Source organism: Sitophilus oryzae, unplaced genomic scaffold (genome assembly GCF_002938485.1).
Source record: "Sitophilus oryzae breed Bouriz unplaced genomic scaffold, Soryzae_2.0 scaffold_1274_pilon_pilon, whole genome shotgun sequence".
NCBI lineage: Eukaryota > Metazoa > Arthropoda > Insecta > Coleoptera > Curculionidae > Sitophilus > Sitophilus oryzae.
Window position 1 is genome coordinate 2468342 of NW_022145920.1, and position 19087 is coordinate 2487428.

General features: G+C 32.3%; 1 protein-coding gene across 1 annotated transcript; it reads left to right on the forward strand.

Annotated features, from left to right (window-relative positions):
• Positions 1-209: 209 nt before the first annotated feature.
• Positions 210-609, forward strand: LOC115874307. Its single transcript, XM_030889415.1, has 2 exons — positions 210-269; positions 313-609. The coding sequence occupies exons 1-2, from the start codon at positions 210-212 to the stop codon at positions 607-609; spliced, it is 357 nt and encodes a 118-aa protein (XP_030745275.1).
• The last annotated feature ends 18478 nt before the right edge of the window (positions 610-19087 follow it).

Sequence of the window (19087 nt, forward strand, 5' to 3'; positions counted from 1 at the left end):
AAAGAATGTTGACGCTCTAAACCGGGCACAGAGGACGGTGCTCCTATATGTAAGCAGGGCAAACAGGACAGTGTCCACAGAAGCACTACAAGTGCTCGCTGGGATAATGCCTCTAGACCTACAAGCTAGATATAGGAGCGAATCTTACGGTTAGAAAAAGGTGCCATCAAGGCAAAAAAAGAAAAATTCCTGGAGCTGTGGAATAGAAGATGGCAAAGCAGCGATCGGGGCGGATGGACTCGGCGCTGGATATCAGACCTGAGACCATGGCTACGGAGAGACCATGGGAGACTTACATACTGCTTGGTGCAGTTTCTGAGCGGACATGGTACGTTCGCTGCCTACAGGCATCGCATCGGAAAAGCTGCCTCTCCTCACTGCGGAGCTTGTGGCGATGTAGAGGATGCCGGGCACGTACTATTGGAATGCGACCGACATGCGGCACTGAGAACTGAGACGGAAGCCATCACAGGACCTCTGACTGAGGGAAGCCTCATCACGGTTATGCTGCGTGATGAGCACTGCTGGAAAGCTGTTGACCAGCTGTGTCTCGACATTCTTATTGAAGTCGACGAGGTAGTGGCCGCAAGACGTAATAGAACTATGTAAATTGTCCTGCATGGGCCCCTGTCAGTGATGGTCGATTCTGTGAGGATAAAGATTAAGTTTAAGCGAGCTACTAGAGCGATTCAACGTCGACGAAGTGACTAGTAAAGGTAGGAGTGGATGCATCCGTATGCCTCACGGCGATCGACATCCACTCCTAGCATAGGAGAGGGGTTTAGTGGGTATTATGCGGCTAATATGGCATTGTCGCATTGAGCCCCACACTTCGGCGGTAAATCGCTTCCCCTCTTCTCTAACAAAAAAAAAGTTATTGCCGTTTAAAGCTAGTAATTATTTAAAATAAAATTTTGACACTCTGTATAAGGTAGTATAATTTTTATTATTGCAACACAATAACTGATCAATAAATAAACTTCAGTAAATTTTTAGTATTAAAAACTTTGATACCCTTGGAGAAATGAAGCCTTAAAATTTTGACTGCAATTTCACAAAATTGAAAATATTTCAAAAACGGTAAGGTTTAAGTGTAATAAACCGTTATCAAATTTACCTTTATTTTAATCGTAGAAACTAAAAATGTAATAATATACAGGGTGTTCTATTTAAAAAAATACAACTTTGACATTTTTTATTTATTTGGGACACTATGTATCTTGTAAAAATATTTTTAAATTGTAGCTCTAATAGTCCTTCAACGAACCCAAAACTTACAATTTGTAAAAATCTAATCGTGTAGCTACAATACTCCGTGTCGTATGTGGTGATCAACCCTGTATATATTATATATGAACATGAGTATTTATTTCTTGTTTCAGTTTAATATAAATATGATCACTAGCTAATAAAAGACATAATATACCCCCAAGAAATAGCTCTTTGGTGCGAAATGAGACATGCCTGCTTCGCGCAAGCGGTTGTTAACTTGCTTCAATTGCGCAGGTTCACAAAGCGATGGGATCTGTGAACCGAGGAAAGCGGAAAGCCGGTGCACTATGGACGTGCCTTAAAGGAGTAAAGGAAACCTGTTGTTGGAAGGGTGAAAACTACATAGTAGTTCATAAGTAGAAGTATTTTCCGATTCCATCAACATCTATTTTTTTTCGTAAAATGGTCCTTGTAGAATGTAGAATGTTTAGGAGGGGAGTTAATCACCGCGACCTTACAGATCTATTGTTCTTGAGTTATAACGAGTTATAACTCATCATACAGTCTCAGGGCTTTAACAAAAGCCAGTATCTGAGACGGCTCCTCCGAGGCCAGCTCTCCATCCTCGACACCAGCCGTACCAAAGTTCATGGCACGAAGGGTCGTCGTCTCGGCGCACTCAGTGATAAGGTGTTCTGGTGTTTCCCCATTTTCCAGGAAAACCTTTGATTTTTCTCGGTCGTAAGTTCTGTTCTAAACTTTTTCGAGTGTCTTAGACCGTTGGTTAGGTTTGGTTAAAATGGCCATTCTAGTATTTACTACATTTTTGTCTCTTGTAAGAAAACGCCACCGCGCATATACTTTTTGAGGAAAAAAATGTTTTTCAAAACCTGACTTGAATGTTTCTTGTCACATTAAGCTATGTATAGGCGCATAAAATCTAGTATGCGCTAATAATCTAGTTGGTGAAATTATATAATTTTATGTCGGTATCACAAATGATATTTGACAATAAGCTTCATAAATTTTAAATTAATTAACGTTCGGGTTTATTTTTGATTGATTCCATCTAATGGACAAACGAAGCACTTTTGTATAGAGGTAAATTGTGTGCAATGATCTTTTTTGATTGAAAAAATTATGTCCACGGAATATTAGAACTCCCAATATATTTTGTAGGTCTGTTTTGGAAAAAAAATCTTTATATATTTTTTTCTCAAAAACTATGTGATATGGCTTTTTTACAAGAGACAAAAAATGTAGTAAATACTAGGAGAACCAATTTCAGTTTTCATCCTTCCCGGACTGTACAGGGTGACCCAGAAAAAAGTGCAAGTATTTTAAGGGGTGGTAGATCTGGTATCTGGTCAAAAGAAGCATTTTTTCTCTTTACCGTTTTTCAAATCAAAATAACTGTCCAAAATAAAGTCCAAAATAACCGAGCTATTTTACTTTGAAAATTTCCAAAAAAATGATTTTTTGCTAAAATTTTGAGAACCACTGGATCTTTTCTGGATTTTCTTTCATGTAAATTTAAGCTACTACCTATGTTGCCATATTATTAAGAAATTATGTTTTTAAATAAAAACTCAAAAAATCTTTTTTTTTTCGCAAAAATGAGGTGCAGGCGTGTTTCTGAGGCCGAAATATACTACCAGTTAAAATATTTGCAGTTATTTCTGGGACACCCTGTATAGAGGTGTGTAGATAAATTGTGTCCAATGAGCTTATTTTGATTCTAAAAATACTAGTTCCACAGGGTGAGTCTTAAATAAGTGCAAATATTTTCAGGGCTGGTAGATCTCGATTAAAGAAACATATTTTGCTCCTTGCCGTTTTTCAAATAAATCACCGACTTATTTTACTTTGAAAATTTCCAAAAAAAGATATTTTTTTGCTAAAATTTTGAGAACCACTGAATCTTTTCTAGATTTTCTTTCTTGTAAATTTAATCTACTACCTATGTTGCCATACTATCAACAAATTATGTTTTTTAACTATAAACTAAACAAATTTCTAAAATTTTTAAAAAAAAATACCAAATTTTCAATTTTTTTTTTCGCGAAAAAACTTCTTTTAATCGTGTTTCTGGGGTCAAAATATACTACCCATAAAAATATTTGCACTTATTTAAGATTCACCCTGTATATCCACGAAATATGGAAACACCCTATAATTCAAAGCAAAAACTCAGTTATTTTACCTAAATCAAATTACAAAAATATTAAATATTATTATGATAGTGATTTTATCTGTGACACTAGGATTTTAGTCTACTTGAAAAATAACATTTAAGAAATCATTACAACAGTTGTATTTTTACTCAATCAATAAGTGAAAATTTGTATTCTAACCTTCTTGAGTATAAGTGTTTGTCAATGGCCCAATCTCCTTGTATTACATTAACAATTAATGGTGTTAAGAAAAAATCATAATATTGTCATGCTCGAGTATTAACAAAAACAAATTCATGAAGAATCCATTGACCTATCGCATTTTAGATTTTTAAATAAGTTACGAAATAATACAATATACGGACGAATCATTAGGCCTAGGTTTAAATAATTTTAAAGCCTCTTATAAATACCCTATGATCGAAGAAAAAACGGCGTCCAGCAGAGTTGTAACAAGTTAGTTTTAAAAAGATTTAAGTCTTAAGCAAAGAATAAACCAAGGCCTTAAGTCTTAACTGATTTCTAAAATCAAAATGATTATGATGGTTTGCACCAACGAATTTAAGGGAGTCTTAAGTTAGGTGGAGCTTTGAATATGACAAGCGAATTTAAAAAGTCACAAATGAAGTCACATTCAAAGGTACATCTTAAGTCAAATTCAACATGAAGTTCAAATGATTTAAGTCTTAAGTCTTTTACTTAAATCATTTTATTTCCAATCAAGTCATTTTTGTAAAGACTTAAATCAATGTAACGTTATTTAAGTCGTTTTCATGACTATATTAAGTCTATTTTTTTGACTTAAATCATGATGATATGCAAGTTAAGACAATCAGAATTCAATTTAAGTACCTTTATTTAAATGTTAGTATTAATTTTCTTTCAATAAATTCAAACAATAATTAGCGATTTGTTACTATGTGTCATATTATTAATTTTACAGATGAGGATAAACCCACTTAAAACAAAGCGATTTATTCTCATAGACTAATATAACCAAAAATAAAAAAATAAACATAAAAGCATAACGAACATAAAAACACAACTTAAATTAAATTTTGTGGTACTTTGTACAGGATGACCCATTTTCGCGTGTTTTACAGGGTTTCTCGTTTATGAGTATAAGATGCGGTTTTTACATTGCTATGCTACTTTTTTATGAAACTAAAAATGGTACACACATATTTGTCCTAGCCCTCTTAGTTCCTGAAATACAGGGCGAAATTGAAATTGTTGCATTTTTCGACTCCTCTCATATCTCGGTCATTATAACTTATCGAAAGGGTGAAAATCGAGCTCCATAGAGATTTCCAAGTAAAATTCAGTGGCTCAACTGAAATTAAACAAGATATGAAGAGGGTCGAAAAATGCAACATTTTAAAATTTGCCTTGTATTTTAGGAACTAAGAAGACTATGTGTGTAATATGGCGTTTCTTGTTGCCTCTTTCAATTTTGTTTCGTTATGAGCTATTTCGAAAACGTGGCGGTATCTGAACCCAGGCAAAGGACTTTTTTTCATAAATCTCACTGAAATAAGTAAACCCTTAGACGTTTCTAAAATATCTGTTGTTACGATGATATTTCGTTAATTACAGCTCGTTTTATGTTGATATATATTTCACAAAATTAATATTTGAACACGGGTTAATAATATGTAGAGTAGGTATTTAAGAACAAAACTTCACTTAAACTGCAGGAATATAATTAAAATATTTTTATTATTTAATTTTATTATAATAAATCTATACTAATATATAAAATCCTTAAGTGACTAACATACTGATTAATCACGATCCTGCTCAAACCACTCAACGTAAGAAGCTCAATTTTGGTATACAGGTTGATTTTAAGGTGTAGAGGTTCGATAAGAAGAGATTTTTCGAAATTCCAGTTCTAAGAGGGTGAAACCACCCCTCAAATATTACAATATTTTTTATTTAAAAAACGGTCAAGTGTCCGAAAAAACGCTTAAATACGTATATTTTATTTTGTTTTTTTTTACATATTTTAAGATTTTTTAAAAATATATACAGGGTGTTTTGAAAAATCTGGTCATTGATTAATCACGATCCAGCTTAAAGCGCTTGACGTAAAAAGCTGATTTTTGGAAAACAGATTGACTTTAGGGTGTAGAGGTTCGATATGAAGGGATTTTTTGAAACTCGAATTCTAAGGGGGTGAAACTATCCCTCAATTATTAAAATATTTTTTATTTAAAAATCGGTGAGTTTTTCGGAAAAACTCTTAAACACGTATATTTTATTTTGTTGTTTCACATATTTTAAAATTTTTTATAAATTTATACAGGGTGTTTCATAAAATATGACCATTGAATAATCACGATTCTGCTTAAACTGCTTGACGCTTAAAGCTGATTTTTGGCAAACGGATTAACTGTGGGGTGTAGAGGTTCGATAAGGAGGGGTTTCTCGAATCTCAAATTCCAAGAGGGAAAACGCCCCTCAAATATTACATTATTTGTTATTTAAAAAACGGTTAGTCTTTCGGGAAAAACAAGCATAATTTATTTAGTTTTCTTACATATTTTGAATTTTTTTAAAAAATCATACAGGGTGTTCTAAAAAGTTGGGTAATTTCTTAACCACGATTCTGCTTAAACTGCTTGACGTAAAAAGCTTATTTTTGGCAAACGGATTTTTGAAAGTCAAATTCCAACGAGATGAAACTACCCCTCAAATATTACCAGGTTATATAATAATATCGCCATATTGTTTTTTCCCATGCTGACATATATGTAAATGTGAGAACATTTCATCCAGTTTGTATGTTAATGGAAATTCTTGCTTTGCTTTATCATCACCATTACAAATGATTAATTCGATGCGAACGAAGTCGCTGGTACACGCTAGTTAGTATATTGTAAAATGATTAATATAAAGGCGGATTCTCACGACTCGTGTACTTGACAAACATTTGTAATTGGTACACAGTTCGTCGGATATCTATACAAATTTTCTGAGTTATTTATTATAGGAGCTACGCCGCACTCCCGGCGGACCCTGTATGCCAATAAAAAATACTTGCCAAGATGTCAAGTACAGGAGTCGTCAGAACGCGCCATGAGTAGTATGGCTTGATGAGTAATACTGGTAACATTATCAATATATCGGGCTGATTGGGAAACTTATTGATTGACCCGATGTCAACAAAAGTATGGTCGACCGACATTTTTTGTTCCAACAAGCAATGTTCCTTTATTGTTCTTAAGAGAAATCTGTAAACGATACTTTTATCAGCACCCAGCATGGTTTGATATAAATCCATTCAACTAGTATTTATTATGCAGATATTTAGACAGTTAAAACTAGGGAAACAAAACCAAATTCGTAAATTAAACTTTGCTACAGACTACAGTTATATACTATAAATGTTACTTTACCATAACCAGAAATAATAAATAATTAGATTTTTAAATAATTTTGTGTATATTATGTCCATGAGGCGCAATACCGTGGATTATAAGCCGATAAATGATAGACCGCTAGTTATAGTCACTGTTTTATTTTTTTGACTATATTGTAATTAATAATATTGACAATGATTAAAACTAAATGTTCTTATGTAACCTTCTAGTACCTTATGTAACCTTCTGTACCCAATTTAATCTACCATCGGTAAATGTTTTTATATCAGTTTTTCCATGTTTACTTATTTTTTTAATCACAATTCTTATATGCTTATTTATAAATAAATAGCCCACCTTTCTGGATGAGATGTTTTGTCTTGAACCTTGAAATTTATAACTGGCCCTATACACAAGTTTACTGATATTCTTTAAATATTATTTTGACAACGGATTGACTGATGAAACGGAATTCGGACATAATCAATTTCAGTCAAATAACTATCTATTAACATGTTTATTTTTTGTCAATAATGGCATGTATTGACTATTTTCATTCTAAATATCTTGAGAACGGTTGCTCGTAGTGATGGGCATTGGGCATTACGATTCTTTTTAATTGAATCGAATCACACGATTCAATTTCTCATATTGAATAGACTCCTACGATTCGTTCATTTGAATTAACCACATTCACAATTTACGTTTCATAAAAACAAGAATCGTAACTGGCACTACCGGCGATAATTTGGTAGGACAATTTCTAAGGGATCGGAAAAAGAAATATACAGTTCTTTCATTTGGTTTTCAACACTTTATGACACTGGCGTAATTGGATTGATTATTTTACCAATAATATTAAATTATCAATCCAATTTATATATTTATGAAAGACTTCAGACTTAACGGAGACATTCAGGAAATGTTAGCTGTTATATTGTTGTTACTATTGATAGCTGTTGTATTTTAACGTTTTTAAATATTATATGGTCAATGGCGATATTGTCCGGACAATGACTGACAAAATCCAATGAAAAGTAGCATTTTCAAAATTGCCCTTAATTTATGGCCATTTTCGTAAATATCCAGCCTATGACGATATTTGGTATATGATGAAATTGAATACTTACGTTGTTTGCCGGGTATTATCGCAAATGCTCTGTATACATCATTTTCTGCAACATATATAATTATTTTTTATGCATAGTATGGGTCACTGATATTTATTATTTTTTGCTAGACTATATTCCTGTATGATTGTAACAGTAAAGGTATGTATGTATGTACGTATGTATGATTGTAACATAGATAAATAAACGTATTGATTGATAAAAAATAGTATCTGACTTTCATTCATAATTATAACAATTATTATTAATTTACTACAGTAAAAGAAATAGTGGATTGTTTCTAAAATTTTAGACATTACTAACCTTGGCCATAATTGATTCGTTTCTTAGTATATTTTTCTTCAGTTGTTAGCAGTCACTTGCAATAAAATTACTACATTTAAGTGTACATAAAATATTACGAACCGGGTTACTTAACCTTGTAACACAAATCTTGAAAAATTTATGTTTTTCTTTAGTTTTTTTTTCGAGAACGTTTTCACTTTTTATTTAAACCTAACATCTAATGTTGACAAGCCTTTAAAATTATGCATACATGTTTATATTGGTTCCAAGTTTAAAATTACTTTGCAGTGTTTCTCACAGTCGACAACGTTAACCTCTAGGAGTTCACGGCACGACGCAAATTTCCATCGTATGTATGGTAATCTACATTTTTTTTGACAAGTTTTGGGAATACGGTAGAAATGGAGCAGCCTCGGGAGCAGCAGAGGTTCTACCGAAACCAGTAAAATATTGTATGTAGTCTAGGAGAAAAAAAAGTTTGGGAACTCTTCTTTAAAGGAATAAGATATGACTGATGTATTTGCTTACATAAAGTTTATAAAATACAAACAAAATTTTCACTTACTTTGTAATTAAAATTTCGTATTTACTTGCCCTGGAACATAATTACAAACTTTTGGAAATAAATATTATTATCATTGTAATATTTCCTAGCTACAGTTAACTTGTGTCTAAAATAGTGGGATAGACAGGGGCAAAAAAATGTCATAATCCGGATTTTTGTAATCCGATTTTTGTCATTATGGTATCAGTGTGAAAATAAATATATTGGTATTATTTTTTATTATTTTAATATCTATTTTTATAATTATTTTAAATATTTTTAGGTGGGTTTATACCGGAGTATTTTTTTTGCGTGTATCTCCGTGTTGTCCCTGACTGTAGTGTCGTGGCCAGGGAATTGCACCAAGACTTATAACGATACCGGGCGGGGCTACGGACAGCCTCAACTTTGGGGCATCGGGGGGCACCCCATTGTATTTTACCCCTTACTTCTACATGCGGGGCTCTGTAGAAGTGGACCGACTGTCCTTAGCGACTCATGGGAACACTATGAGATCTGGTAATAACAGTAATAAAAACATCACCGGTGAAGCTGTGGGGAAACCCCCTAGCGACACTGGGAACAGTAACAATGAAAGTTCCAAGGGGCCAAACCCAAAGAGAACTACAGGAGAGGTGGCTGACACTTGCGTGAGACCATCCTCCGCAAGTGGCATACAAGTTACCACCTCCTCCAAGGGTCGGGAGCCTACCTCCTACCTCTAAACCCAACAGGCGACACAAGCTACCGTTTCGTCTACCCGGCCTGGGTCGTAGCTCCTCGACTGTGAAGGACACGGATCTCCGTAGGATGTCCTGGGACTGTATGATGAGTTATAACTCAAGAAAGGGGCACACAATAGATCTCTAAGGTCGCAGAGATTAACCCCCCTCCCACTTATTCTAAATTCTAATTATTCTTATACCGGGGTAAATGAACACGTTGTTTTTGCAATAAATTCAAAACACCTAGATGCATTCCTAACATTTCATTTTTTGAATTTCCCCATTATCTCTATTTTTTTATGAATAGAGAATCGCCATTTTTACTTGTGCAATAGCGGCAAGTAGGAGGCAATTGTGGAGGATGTGAGGTAAAGTGTCGGCCGCCTCTCCTGTAGTTTCCTTTGGGTTTTAGGCCAGTAAACGTAGCCGAGTATTATATGTAAAGGTAGAAAAAATTAGTAACCAACCAATATCAACGGGAATGTGTAGTTTAAGATCTCCTATTTAACTCCTCAAAAGTCCCATTCGGTCGAAAGTCGGAAGTTTGAAAAAAACCGCCGCCATCTTGGATTTTTTTGTTTTTTTTTAAATATCTCCGCTTGCATAACTTTTTTCGAAAAAACTAAAGGTACGTTTTTGTAGAGAATTAAATTTAGAATATTTTGTTTTCAATCACTTTTTTTAAAATAAATAATAATAGAGATAGAGCAATTTTTTACTATACGTTTTATAAATTTTCCAGTTTTTTTAAACAAATCAGATATATTTTTTGCTTTAACAGTATAGTGTTAACATAATAGATAAACCAAGTATAAATTTAAGCATTAAAACAGTTAAAAATAACGTTTAGATATTATTTATTAAATAAAATTATGGTTAAAAAATTATTATTAAATAAAGTTATTAAATAAAATCTGCTATGGGATCATCCTGAGCGTCATTTTCGTCCTCAACTAAAAGACAAAAGTTTGTGCAACTGTTTCCGTAGCACTGACCACACTTTGAAGAACATTTAAGGCCCAGTTTTCTAAATGAGCAATTTTTAGAGCACTGACTCTCTTTGCAATTGAAAAAAAAAATGTTAGTAGGTCACCAGGTGCCACACCTTCTGTTGATTGAATAGGTGTCAGATTGCCTTTTTGATCTTTCTTCCATCCATATTGTAAATGATCTAACTTATTGTTACCAATCCATTCTTGAATCTAAAAAATATAACTTACAGCATTTCCTATAATCTCTATTACTATTTATTTTAGAAAAAAAATGATTGGAGGTAAAATATTCTAAATTGAATTCTCTACAAAAAGCATATCTTTAGTTTTTTCGAAAAAAATTACGCAAACGGAGATATTTGAAAAAAACGAAAAAATCAAAAAATCCAAGATGGCGGCGGTTTGAACTTCCCCCACTGGGACCGAATGGGACTTTAGAGGGGTTAAATAGGAGATCATTATCTACACATTCCCGTTGAGATCGGTTGGTTACTAATTTTTTCCACCTCAACCTCCAGATTGACTGACCTATTAATTCCTTGGAACTTTCATTGCTAAAATGTTCCCAGTGTCGCTAGGGTTTCCCCACAGATTCACCGGTGGTGTTTTTAATACTAGATATCATAGTGTTTCCACGAGTCGCTAGGGATAGTCAGTCCACTTCTCCAGAGCCCCGCATGTAGAAGTAGGAGGTAAGTTTGGTTCCCCAAGGTTAAGACCAGTAAAGGCTAGTCTTCTATCTAGCCACGCATCCCTTTGACCTGGTTCCGCCATCGTGGGATTTAGATTTTTGGTGAAGTTGTCTCCCCTTGGTCCTAGCGGTTAAGCCAAGACCCCCTCACACCCTCTACCTGTGATACATGACCTCAGACAGTAGACGGTGCCTTGTATGACGGACAGGGCTACCCTGTCCATTGTGGCCACGACACACATAGGTCATTTTATGTATTTTAGGAATTAATAAATAAAAAAATTGAATGTCGAAAAAAATATTTTTTTATATTTCATCTTGGAGCTAGGGCCCCATAGATATTATTTCTGCAATATTATATTTTAATATTAACAGAGGTGGCCATGGCGAGAATGACAATATCAAAGTTTGTTTGAATTATTTCACATTGTAAAATTACTGTCATTAGTTCATAAAGTTTCAATTTTGTTGTTACGAATAGAAAGTGAGTTTAAAAAGTAGTGTTGTGTTATTGTGTACCATAAGGTAAGATTTAATATTAAAAAAAATAATATCCGTGTAAAAAGCTTGTGACTTGGCGAAAAGATACAATGTTTTAATAAAAAGAAAAAAATAGGTTTTTTTTCATAACCTTGTATTTAAAAAGGTTTATAATTCAGGATTTATACAGATTTATTTCAAGAACATTTTTTTCCTATTCACAATCTTTTTATCGATTAATCTATTCTAAATTTAGCTGCCAAGATGTGCCAAGAGAATAAATATATATTGTTTTAGGTACCATCAGGTACCATGTCAATAGAAAAATCTCTCTTGTTTTCTGCTTGGTGTGAAGGCAATTCTTTGAAGGAAAAAAATGCATCTGTTTTGCGATTTGTTCTGAATACGCTAAACTTAGGGCAACATGATGGCGACGAACATTATAATGAAATAGTGGAAATTATTAAAAAATTAAATTATTATTATTATTACTCTTTGTCTAAATGTCTGGAAGCACGGTCAAATAAGGAACCACTTATCAAAGAGGTTCTTAATTTACTTCGAGGGCGTACTTTACAGGCATCAGAGTTAGGACAAAATGATGAAAATATTAATCCGGATGATGATGATCATTATTGATAATTGAATATTATTGTTACATAAATTTCTTTAGTAAAATAGTTTTATTATCATTTTATTTATATTTGTTAAATGTTTTAGGTGGTTTTTTTCATTGTTCAAGCCAATTTTTACTTTCAATTACTAATACAGTACATCTTCTGTAAACCTTCTAGATACTAATAAATTCACTTACAAAAAACTAACGAACTACAGTTTTTGTTTGAGTTCGATATAATAAAATGAAAAAAAAATAATAATATATTTCGTAAGACACCCTGTACAAGCATAAAATGAAACAAAATATCATTATTCCACGCATTTATTTATTTTCTTACCAAACAAATTATTTTTGTTTTAAAAAATAATTTAAATTTTAAAGGCATTATTTATTACCGCCTAAATTGGCGAAAATGACCTATGTGCGACACTACAGCCAGAAACAAGACGGTGAATGAGATGCTTCTTAGACCAAGCTAAAGTGCTAGAGGGGATTCCCCCCAGCACCTGACTTCCTAGTCAGGTGCTGGGCTTCCCCACCAACGACAAGGTGTTGCATCTCCTATGGGAAGATCCCCGGTCTTGGTCTTGCACTGTCGGTGTTGGTCTTGGTGTTGCAGGTTTAACGCTGGTCTTGGTTTTCGTTAGGTTAGGTTGTAGTCTCGCTCATCACTAAATAGCAGGCGTTTATCATTAAAATTTCAAACCTATCTGTTACTGTGTGAGGCCTATATGCCACATAATATTGAATATTACGTCTTTTTACTAATCCATTACTTCAAAAGGTAGCTTCATTGGAAAATTAGAATTAAGTTAAATGCTCCAATCTTCATAAACTGTATTAAGTATATGCACTGCAAAATTCAATCTATTGATTGAAGTCATATAGATCTTGATGTAGTTCCAATTGATAAAGATGAAATTTATGTGTTTTTGTAATTCTATTAACAATACTTTGAGAAACGTCTGTTTGAGCCAATATTTCTCGAGAGGAAACAATGGAAGCACATCTTTTTTCCTAGTTCCCCGCGGACATATGTATATCTCCTTTTAGTCTATATAGCAACTATAAAACAGTTGATATCTCCTGACTAATCTCTTATTAAGCCGGAACAACTTCTGGGGTCATAGTATACACTAAATAGCAGGAGTTTATTATTAAAAGTGTCAAACCTATCTACTACTGTGTGGGGCTATCTGCTACATAATATTGAATATGACGTCTCTTTACTAATCCATTACTTCAAAAGGTAGCTTCATCGGACAATTAGATTTAAGTTAAATGCTTCAATCTTCATGAACTCTATTAAGTATATATTGCGAAATTAAATCTATTGATTGAAGTCATTTAGATCTTGACGTAGTTCCAATTGATAAAGATGAAATTTATGTGTTTTTGTAATTCCATTAACAATACTCTGAGAAACGTCTGTTTGAGCCAATATTTCTCGAGAGGAAACAATGGAAGCACACCTTTTTTCGTAGTTCCGCGCGGACATTATTCTATTAACAATATGTATATAGGGTGGTGAGAATTTCAATGCTCAACATTCGCATCTCAGAAACTACGAGAGATACGAATTCGGTTAAATGGGACAAAAGTTGCGTAATTAGAAGTTTGACAAACACTTATGAAGAAAACCTCGGTATCTTGATTAGTTTCTGATTTATGTCAAAAAAATGAAAATAATACGTTTATTTTAAATGACAATAACTTCAGAACTATTGTATCTATTGCAATGTAAGTTGGTAGTTTTATATTTTTAACCTCGGCCAATTAAGTGTCGTTTTCAAAAAATTTCTAAGCCTTCTAGATTTCGCACAACAACAGTCAAGTTTTTGTTTTCTTGTGGCCGCCATTTTGAACTTTGATACTATTAGATAGAACAAAAAATAATTTATACGTGTGTATCTAACTTTTATTCATTATTATGTAAATTTACTAAAAATATTTTAAAACTTTTTAAAAATTCGCTCAAAAGATGCAGTCTGCATGGAAATCCAATTGACACTTTAAATGACAGCAAGTTAATTTTTGTTTACTCTATAAGGGTGTATTCCGTTGCTTACCTTGGTTATGGTTTTATGTTCCGCTTCTATTGGTTCCTTGAAATTTTTCTTTTTACGGAACACGGTTCCTGAAAAATTCAGTTATAACTCTCACCAAACTAACCAGCACGAGAAGGCTGTTTTTTTTTCTTCTTCTTCTTTCTTCTCACACTCTCCTTTTCAGGAGAGAGTTTCGTTGCCTAGGCTGCCAGGACCATTCTGGCAAAGTACTTTTCTGCTTTTCTTTTTTCTTTTTTTTTTGGGTTGTCACGTTTTATGAACTTTCACCGATTTATCTTTCTTAACGACTAACAATTATAAAACAGTTGATATCTCCTGACTAATCTCTTATTAAGTCGGAACAATTTCTGGGGTCATATATACACCTTTATCCTGTCCTGATTAACAGAATTCTATTGAGTTCCACCCTGCAAAGTTGGATACACCGTTTCGTTTACATTTTTATCAGGGTGGGACTAAAGAATTGATATTGAAGAAAAATGTGGATCGATTTCGACATAATTGGGGACGGGCTACATGATGACCCTTTCGACGTTTCGAACCGATGGCTCTAAATGGACGAAATCATCAGGATTTTTCTTAATTACTTATGGGTCGATTGGAACCAAACTTAGATCGTCATTTTAATACTTTACTTTGTAACATAACTTTGTGGAAGTGAATACTAATATGTAACTTTGTGTAAGTGAATTAAATTATTAAGAAGTTTCACTTCAAATATACGCACATAGTTCACATACAATTTTTTTTTCATAGAGAATAACCCGAAAGCCCTTTACGCCACTGGAGTATGCATTAGTCAAAACTTTATTTGTTCATATATATGACTGAATTATGCAGTGTATATAATTTCCATTTATCTATTGTTCAATGTATAGAAAATATCTGATTTTTATCAATCCCTAACGCTAATACTTTTCTATAAATAAATTAGTATTGTCACGGATACCATAACTCTAATGCCAAAGAATTCTCTATATTTTATTTGTCCGTGTGGACAATATGCCTGTTACATTTTACAGATTTTGCTTTTGGTTTTCTTTGAGACTGGGCTCAATTATCTCAGCTATAATTTGCTCAGTAAGTTTAGAAGGGTTTCTTTATTGTCTCTTATAATAACCACAGTTATTCTCAAATTGTATTATACATTTTAGATGCAGGCATCTGCCATTACAGCTTTTTGCATTCTCTATTTGAAAACAGGCATTGAATCCGGAAGTAAAAATCATATTAAATTTTTTCACGCTATAGATTTTGGAATAGATTTCGAAAATTTTATGACAAACAGTATAAAATCGTACAGACTTATTTAGTTCGCTTTCTGTAATATCTTATTTTTAGATATTTCAACCATATTATACTTGATGAGCACATTTATGCTGCTGTATATAGTATCTTGCATACTTTTACTTTTTGGTGCATATCATGTAAGTACCTTTTTCTAATAAAGATACGTACTGAATACAAGGATACTAATTTGTAGTGCAAGCCTAACTTTTGCTACTCATTTTTAACGCACCATTTCATTTACATTCTTTTGAATATTGGAAGTTTGGTAATAACTTTTAGATATTTGATGAGGTTAACGTACGTCTCCATTATTGAACTAAATGGCCATAAAATCAATATAGGCCATGTGATATTGTACTTAACCTTCCTGATCCTATATATTTGTAAGTAAATATTTCTAATTTTCTGTTTAAGTAAATTATGTCATATCTATGATGGATATCATTAGATAAATGTTTTCGAAATAGTCATCTTGTGTAAAAACATGTAGATATGAAAAAAAATAATGTTGAAAATAACATATGCAATTTTTCATTTTAGTTTATCAATGTTACATCTGGATTATCGTCTACGATTTTGTACATATTATTATAAGTCTTATTAAAGAGCTGACTCTGAGAAGAAATATGCCGATTATGGTAGCCGTAAAAAAACACAATTATGGAAAACTAAAAAAAGGTCCCCACGTATTGTTTTTTCAGCATGACAATTACCAGAAAATATATAAGAATAATAGATTCTAGAATAGACAAAAATTAGATGTACAAAAAGAAGTAAATAAGAAATATAATAAATAAGTCTGGCGCAGTCTAAATCATCCAGCCCTTAGTATGCCATCGATATATTACATAGTGATCAAAACACATCACCCTTTTTTAATAAATATGTATTGGATGACATGAAACTGTAATGGTAATAAGTAGGTACTACAAAATCGGTTAAATTTTATAAAAAAACATATATATTTTTGCGTTTGTAGTTGTTCTGAAAATTAATCGTTTTATTTTATGTGGTTTTAGTCAGTGGAGAAGCTATGGGGGGTGATGGGGGGGGGGGTGCTCCCCCCCCCATGTATAATTGAGTTGGGAAATTAGTCATGACAACGCGACGTCTATATCCCAAATCTGTAAAAAAAAATTGCCGCTGCACTAATGTGAAGCGGATATTGCCATCAACTTAAATTTACAAAAAATAATAACTGGGCCACTTTGAATACCAGACGACTAGTCTACCTATACTAATCTATACTAATATATAAAATCCTTAAGTGACTGATATACTGATTAATCACGATCCTGCTCAAACGACTCAACATAAGAAGCTCAATTTTGGCATACAGGTTGATTCTAGGGTGTAGAGGTTCGATAAGAAGGGATTTTTCGAAATTCCAGTTCCAAGAGGGTGAAACCACCCCTCAAATATTACAATATTTTTTTATTTAAAAAACGGTCAAGTTTCCGAAAAAACTCTTAAACACGTATATTTTATTTTGTTTTTTTACATATTTTAAGATTTTTTAAAAATATATAGAGGGTGTTTCGAAAAATCTGGTGATTGATTAATCACGATCCTGCTTAAAGCGCTTGACGTAAAAGCTGATTTTTGGAAAACAGATGGACTTTAGGGTGTAGAGGTTCGATAAGAAGGGATTTTTCGAAACTCGAATTCTAAGGGGGTGAAACTATCCCTCAAATATTAAAATATTTTTTATTTAAAAACCGGTAAGTTTTTCGGAAAAACTCTTAAACACGTATATTTTATTTTGTTGTTTTAGATATTTTAAAATTTTTATAATATAATAATATAATTTATACAGGGTGTTTCATAAAATATGACCATTGAGTAATCACGATTCTGCTTAAACTGCTTGACGTTTAAAGCTGATTTTTGGCAAACGGATTGACTGTGGGGTGTAGAGTTTCGATAAGTAGGGGTTTAGAGGATAATAAGTAGGGGTTTCTCGAATCTCAAATTCCAAGAGGATGAAAACGCCCCTCAAATATTACAATATTTGTTATTTAAAAAACGGTTAGTCTTTCGGGAAAACGTTTGGACAAGCATAATTTATTTGTTTTTTTTACAAATTTTGAAATTTTTTAAAAGATCATATAGGGTGTTCCAAAAAGTTGGGTAATTTCTTAACCACGATTCTGCTTAAACGGCTTGATGTAAAAAGCTTATTTTTGGCAAACGGATCTTTCGAAAGTCAAATTCCAACGAGATGAAACTACCCCTCAAATATTACCAAGTTATACAGGGTTGTTCACCACATACGACACGGAGTATTGTAGCTAAACGATGAGATTTTTACAAATTGTAAGTTTGGGGTTCGTTGAAGGACTATTAGAGCTACAATTTAAAAATATTTTTACAAGATACAGAGTGTCCCAAATAAATAAAAAATATCAAAGTTGTATTTTTTTAAATGGAACACCCTGTATATTATTACATTTTTAGTTTCTACGATTAAAATAAAGGTAAATTTGATTAAGGTTTATTATACTTAAACATTACGTTTTTGAAATATTTTCAATTTTGTGAAATTGCAGTAAAAATTTTAAAGCTTTATTTCTCCAAGGGTATCAATGTTTTTAATACTAAATATTTAATGAAGTTTATTTATTGATCAGTTATTGTGTTGCAATAATAAAAATAATACTACTTTATAGAGAGTGTCTAAAAATTTACTTTAAATAATTATTAACTTCAAACGGCAACAACTTCTTTAATTTAAATAGAATGCCCTGTATATTTTAGGAGAATCAGATGCACAATTAAATTGTCTATCAAATTGCATTATACCATTTTTTACCTATCCCTTCAAGTTTTAGTAGAAAATGCATTTTCTTATAATTTAGACCTCATTTATCAATATATCCATGGAATATTGACATTTTAGATTGTTTTTAAAGCAACAAATGTACAAAATGTACAGACTAGTAATATTATCGTTTTTAGCAAAACGATAATATTACTACCATTTGTATGCAAAAGAGAAAACTATTTAAATCTTTATAAAAGAGTATACCATTAATTAAATATAACACCATTATTTCCGCCCATATACTAATTAATGACATACTTAATTGTGTTCGTTAATAAATTATTATAAATAAATGTGGATTTTTGAGTCAGAAATCAATATAATAATAAGTTATCAAATTAAAGTCTTTGTTGTTATAAATAAGCATTTATTAAAAAATGAAATATCATTTTTAAGGTGTTACTTTTTAGTTACTTTTTTATCACACTGTCTAATGCCCATACAAAATTCAGTTTTTTAGTAGTTGGAGCAATTATTATTAATCAACGCAAGCAGTCAGTTAATGTAGTTTGAATACTGGAATCATATTAATTGGTCCTCTTTAACAAATATTTAAACAGTTTTTTTTATTTTTAAATGAAATAAACGAATTATATCGACAATATTAGTATCTGTACTCTTTAAAAATTTGGTACATCTTTAAAAATAATCTAAAATGTCAATAGTCCATGGGTATATTGATAAATA

What these genes read in the sequence shown, in the direction of transcription:
- LOC115874307 (XM_030889415.1), top strand. Translation starts at nt 210, where the DNA reads ATGGCAAAGCAGCGATCGGGGCGGATGGACTCGGCGCTGGATATCAGA. An exon ending in ATATCAGACCTGAGACCATG is followed by an intron (nt 270 to 312) that starts GCTACGGAGAGA and finishes TGCTTGGTGCAG; the next exon opens with TTTCTGAGCGGACATGGTAC.